Genomic DNA, 19812 nt, shown 5'->3' on the forward strand with positions numbered 1-19812 from the left:
TTGCTATGAATATCTATTTAGCAACACACACAGATGTCAACCTGCTGTTCCATGAAGCTGGCCATTATTTTATATCCGCAGACACACACAGAGAAACACACACACACATACAGAGAGACACACAATGTACCTCGTGCTTTGCTGCAAAATCAATGGGGAAATTCAACAGAGCACTGAGGTGTGCCAGAAACCTCTTAGCCTGCTGGCTGGTTTCTATTTACTGTTCATTTACTGTGTTTGAGTGTGTGTGTGTTTGCACGTCAGTTCTTCTGACTCTTCAGAGTACACAGGTTTGATGAGGGGAAGAGGTCAAAATGCTCCTCAGAAACATCTGTCAGTGGTTACACAAACACACACATACTCTTCACGCTTATTTCACACATCATCTGCCTCCTGAAAAAGAGTAAAGACAACTCTATCAGTGACTCAGAAGATCTGAGGGGTGTGCGTTGCGTGTTTGCCAGAATGAGCGCGTTTTCGGCAGTTGAGCCGTCACAGGTGGCGTAGCCAGATTGTGCGCAGACACACTTGTAATCCACCATGTGTGGTCCTGGATGATAGTAAATCCACTGTATGTTTGTATGCGTGTCTGTCACAGTCTGAGTGTGTGACTTCCTCTGTGACTCACCGATCGCTGCACCCACTGTGGCGAGCATGTGACAAACAAAAACGCACACGTGCTCACAGAAAATTTGGGAACAAAGGCTTGAAGGAAAGCCTGACTTGATTTCTTTGGACACTGTCAGCAGTGTCAGTTTCTTTCAACTCTATCCACATTATATAAGCAACTCTTTACTTCTTTACCACGGTCAAGAGTCAGCTACATGACTGTGTGTTATGTAAGCAATTATGCACAGAAGACCTTGTGCAAGAATAAAGGCAAAGGTTAAAAAAACAAAAAGTGAAGTATGTCGGCGTGTCATCTGCTGACTCCATTATTTTCTATATTATGATGTTTACCATAGGAAATTATTACAGGCAAATACAGAAGCTGTGCACAAACTGAAATATGAAATTTTAAAGTGTTTATTTAGTTTAAAAGACAATTAGCAGGTCTGTAAACTGCAGAATATACAATACCATCGAATCAAGATAATATTTTACCCATTCAGCCTGTTATTTCTTGGTGAGATGGGGGTGGTATTTTTTATTTTTTTGTTCCAACCATCTGCTAGTAGTTGACACTGTTGCTTTACCGACATAATTTTCAGTTTACTCAGAAACGATCGACTTGTTTATAACATGCTTGTTGACACCTTTTTGTTTCTACTTCTCTCATGGAAGAAGTTTGCCTTCAGGGATTTGACCGACAAAGTTGATGCAGGAAGTAGTTTGTGGTAGATGCATGGGTTGGACACATGACTTTTATCCAGGAGACTGGACATCCAGGAGATCTTGTGCTTAAGAAAATTTTTCGAGACTTAGCTGACCACTTATTTTCAGTTTTTATTTTCTTTTTCATTCTTAGCTGTCACTTGTAACAAGGCCACTTGGTTATGTTTAGAAAAGGTCAGACAAGGATTAGCAAAAGATCAGACATTCACGGATGGACACAGACCATTTTGCAAAGTTGAACACTTGTTGCTACCAAAGGGCAACCCCTAAAGCTTAAAAATGAAGTCAGCACAGATGTGACAGTACCTACAGGGCCTCTAGATGCCATATGATACATGTTTCAAAAGGGGCTCTATCTCCATACAAGGTCAAAATGTTCAAAACCACTAAAAAGCATGTTATTTTCCTCTTCTGATAGTAATAACTCAGCTACCAGGATAACGGTCTGTACTGTGTGGCTCAAAAAATCCAAGAAGAAGAGAAATTATTATATTTCTAAAGTCTGTTACTTAATACTAATTAGCTGGTATGTGTGTCTGTGGATCACACCTGTATGAATGCATTGATGCTAATATAAGTGAGCACTCTTCTTTCATCCGTAACTTCTGAACACTAAAGCGTAAAAATAAGAAGTCCCAAATCAGTGGGTGAGGTCATGTCACATGATTTATTATCTTGTGTTTTTGTCCACTTGTGCAGTTTCAGAATGGCTAAAAAGTTGGTTAAAAGATTAAGAAAACAACAGCGGAGCTTGCTTTAAAAAAAAAGCATGAATGGGAAGCACAAACAATGGCTGCAGTGGGCAGTTTTCATTGTTTTTAACACTCTTTTTTACTATGTGGCAGCTAAAGAAAAACAGAAACAGAGCAAACCATAAACAAAATAAAAAAGAGCACCCGACACTGCCCTCAGGTTCAAGTGCACAGCTACAAGATGTGCACATGCATCTGTAAAATTTAGTACTGCACCTGCAGTTTCTCACCGCAAAAACAAGTTGGACATGGTTCATGATGTCCCTGGTCATAATTCTGACTTCTAAACACTGACAGAGAATTAACAGAAAAATAAAAGATAACAGATGTGCACACTTTCAAAGGGTCAGTATGCCCAGGTTTATTTTCTCTCATGGTTTTCTAGTGGTATTTAGCCATTTTATTTTTAATTGACTAAGATTTGAAGTACAAATCTCTCAGATTCTTCACAATTGCCTTTGCCTTCAGCTGAATAAAAGGTCAGTGGAGCTTCATACAAAAAGAAGCAAAATATGCAGCAGCAATTTATCTTTACAACAAGTGTCTGTCACTGTGACGAGCTGTCCTTGATATGCTGAATAATCCACACTGTTCACTGTCAGCAGCTTTTATTGGGACCAATTCCTTACAGGAGGTAGATCCAGTTCACAGTACTCTCTCCATCTGGTGTTTTTTCTACACCATATGGGTAGTGTGAATTGTGAAGTGCAGGAAAATTAGTATTTTTTTTAAACACAGCTGCTCATTAAATTGTGGCACATCACACTCCAGCCAATGGATTCTGTCAGTATGTTGACAGGTTTCCACTTACGCATGTCAAATTAAATTTGTTTATGTTTTAGTAATAACAATATTGTTTATGATGGTAATTACTTGTCAGAGCAAACTATTATGTGAATAAGAAAATCCATAGGACAAAGTGTAATTCATGCTGTAATAACTATTATTTATGTGCAATCCAAGACTGTAAAGTGAAGATTAGGCATAAGAAACAAAAACTGCATTTCCTCTAGTGTCTGTGAAGGTTCTCAGTCATCCAGGTCATTGTAGTCAGCTTGGAAAGAAAAGCTTCTGAACTTCTTTAAGTTGCTTGAAGACGTTTCACCTCTCATCCAAGAAGCTTCTTCAGTTCTAAGGTCAAATGGTGGAGAGGCCAAGATTTAAGTCCTAGGGGAGTGTCCCCCAAGAGGGTCATGAACTCCCTGATGATCCTCTACCTAATCACACGAGCCAAGGTATGAAAACGGGTGTAGGTCACAATCAGCCAGGGTTTCGGGTGAAACCTAGCCACACCCTATCATGTGATTTACTGAGGTCAAATGGCCCAGGATGTGAGTGGGCGTTAAGGCGTCTGGGAAAGGATCTCAAAACTGGATTATAGATGGCAGACAGTTGGTGTCGTAAACCACCGTCTCTGTTCAAGGATGGCTGTTCGCAGCGGACATAGATGGCTTCTTTCACGCCACTTTCAAACCATCTGTCTTCTCTGTCCAAAAGTAGTTAAAGGTGAAATGTCTTCAAGCAACTTAAAGAAGTCCAGACGCTTTTCTTCCCAAGCTCCTTAGATTTCCTCTAGTGGCCACTTGAGGCTGGTTCAAAAAGCAAGTCAATCGCCATAGACCCCCCTTTAAAAATGCCCAATTTTAGAACACTAGGAGGCATTTTTGAAGCCTTGTATGGTTTCTATAGGTTTCTCCCTTCATAAAAACTCTGGTTTTCAATCCAGATGAACAGAATCAACTTTTGAAGATTTACTTACCTGGATGATTGAGAATGCATTAAGACGTCTGACTGGGTCTTTCCTTATAAATCATTTGTTTGAATACTAGTGAGGCTTAAAATTAGGAACATGGCCATTTTGATTGACAAGTGTGCTTACACATGAATACTGTAGCTGTCATAGCCAAAAACTGTTCTTTAGTAAGCATTTTTTAGTAAACTATCTGGCTAATATGGCTTTCTGTGTTGTGCAGACTATCCAAGACAATCCATTTGTGGTTCACTTTTGTTGAGTGAAATAAAGTACTTTTTATCTGCACCAGTTAGCAGGTATCTGTCTGTGCACAGTATGCATATAGTTTATGTATGCAGCTTGCTTACCAAGTAAATTGTAGCACTCCAACATTTTTTCCAAATGTGGTCACTTCTTTTTCTTCAAAAAACAACATGGTTGTGGCCAAAATGCTACCAGTGAGGCTTCAAAATAGGTGATTTCATTCCGGCTAGAAATGTACTAAAATCGACCCAGTTTTAAGAAGTTTTATAATATGAAGGAAAATAGGCCTGTCCCGATCTGATGTGCATGCTTATTTTGCACATCAAAGTGGCAGTGGTATGTTTACCCCACTATTAATAATAACACAAATACAATACCTTTTCTTTAAAACTTGTGTCAGAGCCAAAACTTTCATAAGACTTTGTCCAACCAGGGAGACTGCAGAATAAGATGAAGGAAAGCCAAGACTTTCATCTTAGAAAAGATGGAAAAACATAACCCCACTCAAATGGTGGCAGTGTCATTGCAGAACTGGCACATCGGCCATCACTGAATTACTAATAAGGCCGTGTCTGAATCAGACACCAACACTATCAGAGGAGAAGAGGATCAAAGCACCATGTAAGCTTCAGGGATTTAAAGGGTCTAAGGCATAAAATGTCTCAACTGAGAACCCCCCCCCCCCCCCCAAAAAAAAAGGTAACAGCAAATAACAGCAGAGATTAAACCTCTTTAGTTTGAGCAGTCTTGGTCTCGCTGATACAGTTTGTAAATCATCACTGTTATGCACAAGATGCAGCTGGTTAGGCTAAGATATTAACAGACTTTGTTGAGCAGAAAATTGATGATCATTAGTGGTGTAATTACCATACTGGATGCAAAACAATTCATCTACACAGAAGCGTCAAGCTGGCAGGCTTTCTTACTGCCAATATCACAATAATGGTGCAATCTATAAGGAACCTTACTACCAAGACCTCTTGTTACATCCCAGCTCTCAACATAGTAACTTACAGTGCATCAATATTTCAGAACGGCATTACTTCAGGTCTGGTGGCAGAGGTAGGAAATGCCAAAGCACAAGCCCCATGGGCAAACAATTGAGTTCAGGACACAGTCAAGCATTAATCTCACTTCTAGGAGTGGTAAAATGCACCGTGGCCCACAAAAACAATCTATGTTTAGTTGTCAAACCTGCCCATAAAGGTTACAACGGTGGATTTCTAATGCTTAATGCATTCAGTATTTTTGCTTTCTTTTAAATGGAAAAGCTCCAATACCATTTCTATTTTCCGCTACAGTGATGTTTTATTAAGTCGATCACATGCATCATGGTCAAAATAACTATTTAGAAATATTCATATGGCAGCTAGTTTGATTAGCCAGAAGAAAGCTGTCTGGTTAGAAAAGCTAGTCTAGTCTCTGTTTACTTTTAGTCTCTTTTAGAAGAGCTTTTAGCTATGTTTCGTCTCGACAAACTGATAAAGGAACTCATCAAATCAGCAGCAACCTCATCTGTCTGCTGTGTGGTGCTGAGCAGGGACAATGGATTTATCAGCAACTCCCACTAAAGACCACTGCCTACCATAGCTCAAAATCGAACTATAATTGAAGGAGCCTCTGTCCCTGTGCCAGTTCTACCCCGTTCTTCACTCTTCACTATCAACCTCATCCTCACACTTGATCTGTATGTTACTGTGCGTGAGCTTTCACATATTTGGTGGTTTTCAGTTGCTGTCCACACAGGGAAATGTCATCAAGTTTCTGACACCTTTCTAACAGCACATCAGTGACTAGCTCTCATAAACTGTGTGCAAACATATTGCCACCAAACGTAACATTTCTTTTTGGGATGGCATCTTTAATAACTATAAACTAACTTGTCTTTTAGTTGTATGGCTGTGGTTCAGGTGACAGATAAGGTTGTGTACTAATTGGAAGATCATGGTTTAATCCCTGGCTCCCTGAGTCTGGGTCAAACTACCCTTGGGCAATATACTGAACCCCGATACATGATGCATTTATCCAAGCAAATGAGGGCATATAAAAGTGCTTAGGTTAATGAGGCTTGGAGTAAAAAAGTGCTTTAATTGCTGAAATGCAGTAGAACAGCACTGCAGAAAAACAGTCGATGGATCTTAGTATTTTAATAAAGCAACCAACTACAAAGAATTAAGAGTTAAGAATGCCTGGTTTGGCTAGCAGTAGTCCTCCCTGTTCCTCAGGCAGATCAGTTTTCTTTGTTACTCCAAGAGACAAGCTGCAAGCCGCAGATGGTGTGTTCAGCACAGGCATATTTTAAATAGTCTGCATGATAAAGGTTGATAAAAGTAAGATAAATGCACAAAAACAAAGAAATGAAAGATCTAAAAAGATCCAAAGTTGAAAAGAAAGCTGAGTTATACTCGCAGGGTTTAAAAAACTCACAAAAAAAACCTCCTTCAACATGACATTAAATCTTTTGTTTTAAAATAAGACCAATATTTGTCATTTTATTTTTATTTTTTTTCTGGACTCTACTAGAGCAGTAGAATTCAAAATAATCTTTATCTATTTTATACAGAGTCTTGTTGCCAAGGCATCCTCTGAAACAAGTTTTATCTTGTCTGCCTATCAGACAACTTTCTTCTGATTTACTGCTCCTCAAAACCACAAGGTCTGAACAACAGATGGGGCTTCCATGCTCGCAGCCAGAGATTTAGATGACCATGTTAGGGATATCCCCTCTCATTATGATGGGAGCCAAGAGTAAAAAAAACTGTCAGAAATCAAGGAACCTCCTTATTTGAAACCCTGGCCATGTTTAATACGAGCATCCACTATTTAAATAGTGGATGAAAATAGTGGGGCCATTTTAACATCAAGAAAGGAATTAAGTATTAAATAGTATTTATAGATTCATCTCAGTATTGGATAAAAAAAAATCATGTATCAGAATTATTTCTTTGCTTGTTTGCCTTTGGTGGCCTTTTCGATGTACCTGTTCTCACCAAGAGAGCATAAAGACCTCTTCTGTCATTTTCTCTCTTATATACATATCCAAGCGCTCTCTCTGTGATACATCATGTCCTTCTCCTCCTACTCATGCAGCAAACCAGTAAAGCATACTGTAAATTAATGAGCGCCAGCAAAGAAAAATAATATCAATCCTCCCACAGATAGTGACACCCACATATCATCAAAAGGAGAAGAAACTTCCCTTCCCCCGTCCTCCCCGCTGACATGTCTCAGCAAGGAAAGTGACAGGAGATGCATGTATGCAGGATTTTTACATGGCACTTAATAAGCTTCCCCCTACATGACACACACACATATGCAGCACACATTCGCAGGGCATGCCCTAAGAGTGATGAAACGCATGCTGACACACGTGCACGTTCTGCACTCTCACATGTACTCACAAGCCTTCCCTGATGATTAGAAACTGGGTCAAGGACAACTTTCTGTGAGGGCAAGGAGAAAAAGAAAATCTGTAATGACAGACGGGCTCAGGCTACAGCACAGAAAAGTGCCCGCAGTAAGAAGAGTATGTATGATTTATAATCCTAGGCACAGTCAGAGATGTGTAAATGAATTGTCACAAACTTGACTACTGTGAGGACAGAACACAGATAAGTTCTTCCACTGTGCATTTACAGAATCTGGTCAAAATGTGCCTGATGGGAACAACTGCTGTTTGCAGCTGTGTTTGTGCTTCACTAAACAGAAGACTCTGTAGGTGAGCCTGGGGTGAGCTTGTTCTCTCGGCCTCAGTTAATGTTATTTTCATGACTTAAGCACAAGGTGTCCTTAGGCAGGTTACAGCATTAGTGAGGGATCACTTCCAACTTGTCACTTTTCAATTATGCTACACCAAACCACTCTTTTTCCAAACCTAACAAGATAGTTTTTAGTGTCAAAACATAAAAAAGTCACCAAAGCCACAGGACACCTTGCACATAGCAGGAAGATACAGGCAGTACCTGCCCAGCATGAGGAGATAATAGTGAGCCTGAAGAACAAATATAACACTGCATTCTGCAGTGGAAAGTCAGAGACTGACATTATTTTCAGCTTCTACGGTGCCTCCAGGTTTGATTTGCTGCTCTTCAAAACCAGCAAATATTCACCAACACACCTGTACTCCATGAGTTGCAATAATAGCTTAATTATACACCTAATTCCAAAAATTCATCCACCCATTCTCTTCCGCTTATCCAATTCAGGGTCACGGGGGTTGGGGTGGGTGGTGCTGGAGCCTATCCCAGTCTATCACATGTAGCGAGACAACCATTTGCACTCAAATTCACACCTATGGGCAATTTAGAATCATCAATTAACCTAACCCCACTAACTGCATGTCTCTGAAATGTGGGAGGAAGCCGGAGTACCCAGAGAGAACCCACACAAACACAGGGAGAACATGCAAACTCCATACAGAAAAAGCCCAGACAAATGTTGGAAGCAAACTCAGGACCTTCTTGCTATGATTCAACAGTGCTAACCACCGCACCACCATGCTGCCCTAATTCCAAAAATACCATTTTCTAATCATCAGAGGAGATGTGTTAATAGCAGCACGATGCAATGATTTAAAAATCCAATTTTATTCACAATAAAATATCAAAAGTTTAAACTGAAGCATTTTACTAGTTCTCAAAAAAGTTGGGCCAGGGACAACAAAAGTGGGACAGAGAGGCAGAAATTCTCAAAAGTTGTCATTATCCTGGGTCTTTGACCCAGTGTTTGAGTGTTTCTTTGGATTTGTCATTTACTTCTTTGAAAGCATAAGTTAATTATGTTCTAGTGTCTGAACATATTATTTTCAGGTGCCGCTGAGTTTGTATTTATAGTTCTGGATTTCTGGTTCATGTCTGTCCTAGTCTCATCTCTGCGTTTTGTTATTTCTTCAGTCTCCCCGGTCACGTCTCCATATCTGTTTCTGTCCCAGTGTCAAGCCCATGTTTGTTTCTCAGTGTGTGTTACTTCTTGCTTTACTTTGAGAATCTCCTGTCTCGTGTGTATTCTGTTCAGTTTTGCTTCCCTTGTCTCATTTGTCTGGATTAGTGTCAGCTGTGTTCCCACCTGTGGCCTCTTCCCTCGTTATCCTGCTTGTGTATATATTGTCTGCATTTCCTTCTCTTGCAATATGGTATCCTTGTGTCTGTATTTGGGTCTTACCTGCACCAGGCATACCATCCCAAATTCTTGGGAACTAGGTTTGTATATAGTTTAGATAAATAGTTTTACAACCCAGCTCTTAACATAAAATGGAGACCAAAACTAGAAATTTAAAAAGCACGAGTCTCTAATTTAAATGACTAAATTGATTAAAATAAAATGTACAGATTGGAGCAGCAAGGAGATTATGATGGTGAGAGGTGGTGGTCCTCTCCAAACCAACCCAGGCACGCCTTCATCCACATCTTATTAACAGCTTTTAGCCAAACATAAAAATCGTTCATCCAAGCAACTTTAATTCCACAGCAATACAGCAGCTAAGTCTGAAGTAGGAAAGGACAAACACATACAGCTGCAGAGACTCCTTTATTTAGAGATGGTGGCTAAATTAATTTTGCGTGCATTCCTGTCTGATGAGCACTCAATAGAGCAAGCCCTTTTCATTTGTTTGATAAATAACCAAAAGATATTCGTAGTCTGGTCAATGCTTCACCTCCCAGTAGTTGCAGTAAATAGCTCCACAACGGTTTCTTTATTCATTGTTCTTCAGTGTACTTTTCTCAACCAATCAGTGCACTTTGAAGCAAAGCTCAGACCTTAGACCTCTCTCTCCAGCAAACAAAGTAATCATCCACTCAGTTCGGATCAAGAAAATGCACCACAGAACCGGGAACAAATACACAACCAGCTTCTGCTGTGTTACAGTCGCTCTCAGAGTTATTGTGATTCAGAACATCAAGCAGCACATCCTCCCATCTCCAAAACATCATCTCACCCTGCAATACTCTCAATAGCACTTATGACACCAGAGAGCTCGGCTAGCAACACAGCCGGCCCTGTTAACTCCACCCGCCCGCTAATAATACTCATCCTCGGAGGACCGAAGAGGAGAAAAGTGGAGTGGGGTGGAGTGGAGGTAAGAGCACCAGCCCTTACTGTTTGTCTGTGCTGGAGTTCCCTTCTCACTGCAGCTGGCCTCTGCTGCAGTAAGTGAGGAGAGAGGGAGGGTAAAGGTGAGCTGGTGGGAAGTAAGAGGTGGAGGTGTAAGGAAGACGTGCTGATGGTGTGTGTAAATACCCACTGTGTGCCAAAACACACCTATTCAGCACTATTTTCTGCACAGACAGTAATCAGGTCTAACGTGCTCAGGTCCTCTTTTATGGAGGCTTCTTGTCTATTGTTTCATTAGAAGTGTTTGCTGAGCTGTGTGATCTAGGACAGGGCATGAGAGAGGCGATTAATAACTCTGAGCATGAAGGAGCTGTCTTTGGGGCCAACTGCAAAAACTGTGCCACTTCCGTAACAAGGAGGGGAGGAAGCAGTCGGAGCAGTAGCAAATAAGGACAGCGATCTGTTAGCTGGGTTGTGCACATGTGTTTGTGGATCCATCTGAAAATACACTGTAGTAATGGAGTTTGTCCCTGTTCATACTTTTTTGTGTTTCTTTTTGTGTATCTGGTCTATTTTTGGATGATAATCATGCTGCAAAGTGTTATTTTATGCCAGTTTAAAGATAATATCAATATTGTAACTGCGAAAATAAAAATAGTATGTGGCTTTTTCCGCCTAAAAGCAAGTGTAAATTGTTCTTTTAGGCATTAAGTCTTGGTCAGTCCTACAAATTGAGAACCATCTCAAAATGTGTGATGGCCTCCGTTTTAGGTAATCTGTGGAGAGATGTGAATGACAACTCTGTCTCCCCAGATGTCCATGAACTACTCATGCCAACACCATAGTAATCTGATTTGGCACACCTGGTCCAGGATAAAAGTCCTTCAGCTGAAATCTCAGCTTCATCTATGTGATCGTACACTAGATTATGTTACTCCACAGTTGGCAGCCTCACCATACCACTGATGAACATACTTCACATTTCATTTGCTTTCTTGTTTATTTTCTTTTTTACTGGTTACAGTAAATGCTCATATTAGCCACCAACTCTCATGCCTTTCCATTTCTGGTTTGGCCTTAGAGCTGGGTCATGACAGACCGAAGCCAACTGCTGTACAATGGGATTAATAGGAGGTGGAATAGCTTCCCTAAATCAAGACTGCCATAATGCTTTCGGGGATGAGAACAGGATGTCTTCTGCTGCTGTTTATTCAGGGAGTTATGCTGGGGGGCAAAACTTGAGCTCCATATTTTTTGGCCAGTATTTGTTTATATTTTGGCCAACCATTTATGGCCAACCATTTAAAGATGCTAAATCATCTTTTAGTTTGTAATCCTTGTCTGCAATGTACCCCTTGTTGTACAACAACCTTAATTGGATTATTTTGATAAAAACACGCCATGTTCTGGAGCTTTTTTCATGATCTTTAAGGAAATTATGCGGGCCAGCATATACAAATGTAAATAACGAAAACATTTGTATCACATTTGTATGTATGATCAGATTAGGATAAAAAGGATCATCCATTTCCTGATAATCTGATTAAATCTTTAACTAATATTAAAAAAAATTGTTTTGGAAGATTAAAATTATCTCCTTTTTACCACTAACCCCCCTGTACAGAGCTTTAATCACAGTTTAAGACTTTTAATTTAAAAAAATCTGCTTGATCCTCACCTTTTGAGAAGACGGTAGTTCTCGCAGTGACATCCAGGTCCAAGGATGGGCTGAACGGAAAGGCCCACAGCTGTGATAGTCGGTTGAAAAACATCAGGGGCAGCAGGAGGAGTAGGAAGGGCTTGACTGATCCCATGATTAACCTACAGACCTGGGTCCAAGCAGAGACTTGCTCGTGCTCACTGTTTATTGTATGCAAAAAATAAATAAATAAATAATGAAATAAATGTGCAAAGCGTGTATCTTCAGGCCCAGCAGCAAGCAGGCGCAGACTCTTTGATTATCCTCCAGCTGAGAACACACTGAGTCTGTGCAGAGAAAGAGAAAAACAATGTGTATTACTAAAAGAGATGTGATCCTGAATACCAAACTAGATGCGGCTGTCAAAAGGTGGTGATGGAGTTCACTCATTTATGAACAAAACAAACGTTTGCAGGACAAAGACTCCACCACCCAAGTGGATATGTTGCACTGGGCTAATTGAAAGATTAAAAGGATGTCAAAGTGCCAGAAATGTACTTGTTATGCGGCAAATCAACCCAGCTATTGACTGGCCCTTCTTTAGTGGGCAATAAAATAGTATTAAAATAAATCTCATTCCTGCGATGTCTGAAAAGTACATTTAAATCAGTGTGGTGCATTTACGAGTGTAGTATGGAAAGTTGAAAAATTATAATGCAGGATTTTACAACACAAAGATTATTTGGGTGGACAATCCAGGTACAGTAAGAGCTGCCCAACTATATTTGCCACTAATTTCAGGTATTTAAATGTATCTGTACAAGATAAATCACTTCAATCCCACATAATTCAGCTGGTTCTCCAGAAACGATCTTGTCCCGTGATCAGTCGGACTTCTAATCCTCCATTTTTACTGTTCTCAAGATCTGCTGTGGAGAATGGGATTCGTGTGCTGCTATGCTGTGCTCACTGAGGCTGCAGGGTAGAACAAGGACTATGATCACCATCATTACTCCAAGATTGTAGAGCTGAGGTGTGTCCAACTCCACAGAGAGACACTCTGCTTGGAATCCAATCCACTAGCTGAATATTGCTACATTTTTTGCACTACCTACGACAAATAAAATCTAATTCTGTAGCAAATACAGGTGTGTTTGTGTGTGTGAGAGAGAAAGTAAATATATTTAATTACTTTATAGTTAAGGTGTAGATAGATGGTAATAGGAAACTACTAGGAGGTCATGAAACATGATGCTGAACCTGATGCCTACCAGGAACCACATGAATGATGTGTGATATTTCAAAACGTCATCAATGAACTTTAATGAAGAAGCGGCGTGCATAAACTTTCTCACTTGACAGTATGAGCACGAAATTACTTGCTGACACGCATCACTGCTCTCTGATTACAACCAATTAGCCAAAGAGAAGGACTAAGGTGCTGTTACGTAGCAGACCATTTAAAGAAAAGTTTGGAGAGTTAAATAATGCGCCTGCGTGATGTGATCTTGCAACACACATCTCTTAATTAGCTGGGTGCAGCATGATGGATAATCTAGAGATTAGGCCTTGTGCCATCAGCACAATCTTCGCCTGGCTGCCCGTTCCCTGGCTCTGTCACCGATCAAAGGGTCTACGCTGTGAATCACACTCTGCTGCGCAGTGACACTGGAGAATTCCCAGCTTTAATCTCCACGGCTGCCGCTGCTGCAAATCACTCCCAGCATGAAGCACAATGAGGTTGATGACCTTTCAGTTATAAGTTAGGGTGCTAATCCCTGGAGCCAAACTGTAAAATGATAAAGCAGGAGATGAGATGGTGAAAAATTATGATGCATTTGTTTATCCAGATATGTGTACTCAGTATTGATGGTTCGGATTTAAGAAATAAAACTTAATGTCAAACAAACATCCCAAACACACCTACAAGATGTTAGGCTCAAGTGAGGAGCTCTACATATTTTCAAAGCTGTAGACCTATGTTTTTTTTATCAAGATTATGTTTTTAAGTAGGAGATAAATCATTAAACTGTAGTTTCATACCATATCTAATGATAGCAACTGAGCAAACCGATGTTGACTGGCCTCCAGGAAAACTTGGTGCGTAAATCTTAAATTAAAATTACTTTGTTTTCAAGGTTAAGAGCACACATGCTCAAATGGTGAGACCAGGAATATGTTCATCTGCATGAAATAGACTTCAGGTAAGAAAATGAATGCTTTTAACACCTTTGTAATACCTCAGTTTAAAAAAGTGAAGACTGAACAATGCTGAAATGACTTTAAAAAAGCATTAAAACCATGTTGTAGTAATTGTTGCATCAAATTGCCACACATGATGCAGTAAACTCTTAGTCAAACAAAAACAAAGAATTTAAAGGCATAATTTTCATCTGTCACTCTTTACTGTCCAGTGCTGATACCGCTAAAGTTTCGGTATCAGCACTTAAAAAAGCCAATAATTTAAAATGTAAAAACTAAAGAAGAGATGCAAAGAAACACCCTTCAACCATGTTGTAAGTGTTGATGTTGCATAGTTTTTCAACCAGAGGGTTCTTTGCAACTTCCTGCTTGGCAACATGTGTTTGGAACTCCACAAGCACATGAACCTGCTGATCAGATCAGCTGATCTGAGCAGAGTGGAGCCAACGCTTTGCTGACATCACAACTGCAGCCTTCCAAAACCTCCTCTGGCATTAATGCAGCACAAAAACTGAATGCCAGAAGCTTCATGGCATGAGCAGCTCCTGTAGGTGTAATGCATAAGTGGCCTACTTTATTCTTCAAAGTCTATTTGCTTCTGATACTAGTCTTTGTATTTATCTATGGTTTCTGTCAACAGATACAGGCTAAACTGTTGCTGTGCTTCATGCATTCTGTAGAAGGCAGTCTAAATCAGAAGTTGGCTTTATATGATGACAGTCGTAAGAGATTTTAGCACTGTGCTCTTAGAATTTGTCAAATTCACATCCTTGTTTGAAAAAAAAAAGAAGTAGAACCAAAACAAAAAGCTTTTTTCCCAGTCCACACTGCTTCTTTTAAAATTGTCATTACCCAAAATGAATAACACTCCATTGAGAGATTATAGTCAAAATTTTTGCATTTTTAAACTTTTACACTCAGCTAATGCTGACATCATTTGTGACATTTGTTTTTATCAGTCTTCACAGCTCCCACTAGAAAACTTTTTCACGCACACCTTCGTGCTCACAAAAGCCTGTAAGCACACTTTGATGTACAAAATCGGCGCGGTTCCCCTTCGATATTGCAAGCGAGGGGAGAGCAACAGCGCAACATGTGTCTTGTTTGATAGCTGCTCCAAATGCTAAGAACCTCCAGAATCATGCTCTGACAAAACTGCAGATGAAGGCATAGTGAGAAGCTCTTTGTCCTGTTTTTGTCAACTGCTGTCCTCGTGTAACACACAGCAAACGCACCATTGTCTCAACACATCTGCATTGGCGTGTTTGTGTGTCCTGCCCACAATGGTGTTGACACCAATGTGTTCCCACTTATGAAAGCCTGATAACTCCAAGAGGGAAAGGTAAACACATCTGCCTTGGCAGTGACACGAGCAATGTGACATGAAGACAAGAGGAACTGCACAAAAGAGCAGGCGGCGACAAAAACACCTTGTACTCAGTTTATTGATCCAAAGAGCGGGACAGGTCTGATGGGAAATTTTAACCCAGTTTCTATAACCACAGGTCTCTTGCAGCTGGTGCCCATCAAAAAGATTAAGTCGTCACTCCAGAGTATGAAATATATAAAGAATGATGCAGCTGTTTTCCATTGAGACTAATATGCAAAACACCTAGCCTGACATTTCTGCAGAAAGATCAATAAAACAGGTGAGCTATTCTTGGTTTTCCTTTCAACTGATGCCACTTGAAATGCCAAACACACTCTCATTCCTATGATAGCTGCAGTGATTTTAATGGGCTTATATATTATGTGCTATATGCTATACTTAAATATTATATTTATACTTTTTTTTTATCTCAAAGCATTGAGTGTCTGGCATACAGAGGAGCCATAAATGAGATTACTGAAGTTCACCCTGTGGTGTTCACTGTGATGTGGATACAAATATAAATAATTTGCCTCTGTTTATACTGCAAATATATAGAAGTAAGAACTTTTTATGTTCAGGTCATGCAATCACACGCACAAATAAGAATATGAAATTACTTCTTGAAGCTCTAAATAGAAAGTGATTTTAAACATCTAAAATGACTTTTTTCTGGCTTGTACTACTTGATCTACCACTACATGGAGTTTGATAACAGATATTTCACAAGATGAAGCATTAGTTCAGAGTTTTCAAGATTTTAATGAAATAACACCAGTTTTAATGTGAACGGCAGATCAATTATCAGGGGGGAAAATCACATTTTGTCATACAGGGAAATTACCTTTCAACTAATAAAACTGTTTGATTTATTCTAACTTATTTCCAACCACTATCACAGAAAAAACACCTTGTTATGAAGCTTATGTACAGTATTTTCTGTTTATTTATATCAAGTTTAAGGTGTAAATTGAACTGCTTGGAAAATTTCAGTCTACTAAATATGAAAAGATTCCTTTAATATCCATTATAAAGACTTATCTTCTCTCTATAAGTGTCATCTGTACCCAGTGAAAATACTGGGAGAACAGGATGCCTCTGAAAATGATAACTCTTACTACTATTGTAGAATAAGTAATGAATCACTTTACCCATTCTGAATTTCCCAACTCTGGAAAATCTATCTTATCTTATCTTATCTTGCATCACGGCAGGAAAGAAAGTCGACCTGAGTAATCTACAGCTGATCTACTGGGATTTTCCCACACAACCATAACTAGGATTTACAGAGAATGGTCCAAAAATAGAAATAAAAGAAAGAAATGGTGAGGGGCCATTCTCTGGGTGACACTGGCCTTGTTGATACCAGAACTAAGATACCAGAGTTAAGAGGAGAATGGCCAGACTGTTTCAAGTTGATAGGATGACAACAGTAACTCAAAAATAACCACTTGTTACAATAACATTACACAGAAGAACATCTCTGAATGCATAACCTGTTGAATCTTGACACAAACGGGCTACAACAGCAGAACACCAGATGCCATTCCTGTCAGCTAAGAACAGGAAACTGAGGCTACAAATTAAATGGATTCAACAAAATTAGACAATAGAAGACTGGAAAAATGTTGCCTGGTCAAATGAGTCTCAATATCTTCGGCATTAAATTGATGGTGGGGTCAGAGTTTGACGTGCACACCATGAAAAGACTGATGAATCCTGCCTTGTATAAGCAGTTCAGGCTGTTGGTGGTGTAATTCTAGGTGCCTATGCCATATTTCATTTACAAAATTTGGGCCCTTAATATCAGCAAACACCACAGCCTACCTGAGTATTGTTGCTGACCATGTCCATCCCATTATGACAACAGTGCACCCATCTTCTAATGGATCCTCACAGCAGGATAAAGTGCTATGTCACAAAGTTCAAGCTGGTTTCTTGAGCAAGACAATGAGTCTAATTTACTGAAATGGCCTCCACAGTCAGCAGATCTCACCTTTGGAGTGTGGTGAAATGAAGGACTCGCTTCACGGATTCGCAGCCAAGAAATCTGCAGCAACTCTGTGATGCCGTCATATTAATATGGACCAAAGTCTCTGAGGAGTGTTGCCAGCTCACTGTGGAATGTGTGCCACAAAGAATTAAGGGGGTCCAACCCATTACTACCAAGGTGTGACTAATAAAGTGTCAGCTGAGTCCATATTGATACATTTATTGTGAAATTGTTGTACTGCATGTAAGAAACATGACCAACTCATAAAGTATGCAGATTGATACAGACTGAACTACAAGAAATACAAAAAATTTAATGCTATCAGTCAACTGTATCTTCTTTTTTTGTCTGTTTTTGTCTAATTTTATTCAGAAGTTTTCTCAAAATACATACAGGGTTGGAGGATGGGTCAGTAGCCCATCCCCCAACAAAAAAATCAACTTAGTAACTGTACAAAAGCATACAACAAAGATAGAATTATACAAATATTAAAAAGCGGTTTAAGGATATGGTTTTTACAGGGTACAGGGAAAAGGTAGAGATTTGATAGGGTGTTCTTGTCTAATATTTTCATGTGTGTGCGCATGCACGGGTTTGTTGGTATGGGTATATATATATATATATATATAATTGTAGGCTGTGTATCCTTGAGGTGTTAATGGGGTTATTGAAAATGTGTATATGTGCGTATGTGTGTATATACGTATGTATGGATAGATAGAAACATATATGTGTATATATTTTTTTTTTTTAAATTACACATAACATATAATGTAATTGCAAGGAGGTATTTCTGTAGTCTTTTGATACTAGATAGTGGAAAAGGGGTGGGATTAAATAAGCTTATGCTTCTTCCTGCTCCTTTTTGAACATGGACGTTATTTGGAGTTGTGGTTGCTCGTTTTCCTTTTGTTTGCTTTGTTCATTTGTCTCTTTTAATTCTATTTTTTTTATACTTTTTCAACATGTTCAAAATAAAGATTCAATCAATCAATCAATATTACTTAACATACTTGCATTATTGACATAACAATTTCATGGTTTGCATATGAGGGTTGTGTCAATACTAGTACAGTGCTACACCTCTAGTACTCTAGCCTACTTACTGTATAACACAGCCATATTATATGTTAGCACTCTGAAACAGTCCCTTGTGTCTAAGAAGTTTTATTACTCAGATTTGGCTACTAATATTTAGAGCGTGTACTTTTATCCACATATGTAGGATTTCAATTTGTAATAGAATATGGAGTATTTTAGATATTGAGTATTTTTAATCACTCAAGAAATCTGGCTGCTTCTTATGCCAAAGCAATCTGCCATCTGTGAGATTATTTATGACTTAATAACGTATCTATAAAGCATGAATAAATGACAAAGATTACAAAGTAATCATTAATAAAAGCCACTAGTTACAGCTTTTACAGCGAGACTCGGCGAGAAGTGCCAAAAAGCTTATTTAAGGAATGTATTCAATGAATCTCTCAAGTTTAATGTGCTTTAGAAACCACTGCTCAGCTTTATGTCTACCCATTTAAATTGATGCTTCCTCCAACAGTAAAACACCGCAACGAGGCTTTACAAGATATTAAATCACAGCAGATGTTCTAATTTCAACTTGAAACAATAAGTGACTGTCCTCAATGTCCTCAGAAGCACGCGGTGACACTAAAACGCACCTAATATGCGTTTATGCCATAGTTAACGTCCACAAATGTGGCTGTAATAACTTAATGAGTGTTAATGTAAACAGTCAATGAACGTGAGGACATCTACCCATGTGCACCTGTCCGACCTGGACTGCAGCACTGAGAACCGAAAACAGCACCGCACGCGGTTTGGTCACCTTCACCTGAGCAGCCTCTTTACATCAGCAAATAGAGAGCAAGGAAAAGTGGAAGAAACACGGAGAAGCGGTCCGGAATGAAACATAACAGCAGTAAGGACTCACCTGCTTGTTTTCCTGTAGCTCTGCTCCTAAATCCTTTGAACCGACCTCTCCGCGGTGAAACACAGAGCTTCTCTGCTGCTGCTGCTGCTGCTGCAGTTACCCAATGCTCAAACACAACCGACTCTCCCTCCACCCCCCGACACACAAACACACACACACACACTGAGATCACAGGCTTTCCACAATTTCACCACCTCACATGTTCTTTTTGTTGTTTTGTTTGAGTTTCTATTACTTTTATTTTAAGAGTAAAGAAATTGTTTAGGAAGGATGTTTTTTCACCCATATCCAGATGATATAATAACCAGGTGTACGCTTTTTTGTGATTTTTACTCAATAGATTCGCCTTTTTGGATTCTTGAAAACGAAGGGTTTAAGCTCAATGTTTGGCGTTTCTATTTAAAACAAACGTATAATAATGTTCTTTCTCAATAGAAGAATGGAAATGTGTCAGTTCCACATAGAAGTGTGATTGATTTTAATTTGCTTTAAGAATATTAATTAACTGTTTCGTAAATTCTCCT

At 39.3% G+C, this 19812-nt stretch overlaps 1 protein-coding gene across 1 annotated transcript in view; it reads right to left on the reverse strand.

Annotated features, from left to right (window-relative positions):
- sema4gb (sema domain, immunoglobulin domain (Ig), transmembrane domain (TM) and short cytoplasmic domain, (semaphorin) 4Gb) overlaps positions 1–19355 on the reverse strand; it is a 53411-nt gene extending 34056 nt beyond the window's left edge. Inside the window, exons 1-2 of the mRNA XM_005725864.1 lie at positions 19289–19355; positions 11813–12120 (exon numbers count right to left, since the gene is read on the reverse strand). Of these exons, the coding sequence (XP_005725921.1) occupies positions 11813–11948 (136 nt within the window). The 5' untranslated portion in view covers positions 11949–12120; positions 19289–19355. The remainder of the gene's footprint in view (positions 1–11812; positions 12121–19288) is intronic.
- Between the last annotated feature and the right edge of the window lie 457 nt (positions 19356–19812).

This window comes from Pundamilia nyererei, unplaced genomic scaffold (genome assembly GCF_000239375.1).
Source record: "Pundamilia nyererei isolate P.nyererei 1_Seehausen unplaced genomic scaffold, PunNye1.0 scaffold00017, whole genome shotgun sequence".
Lineage (NCBI taxonomy): Eukaryota > Metazoa > Chordata > Actinopteri > Cichliformes > Cichlidae > Pundamilia > Pundamilia nyererei.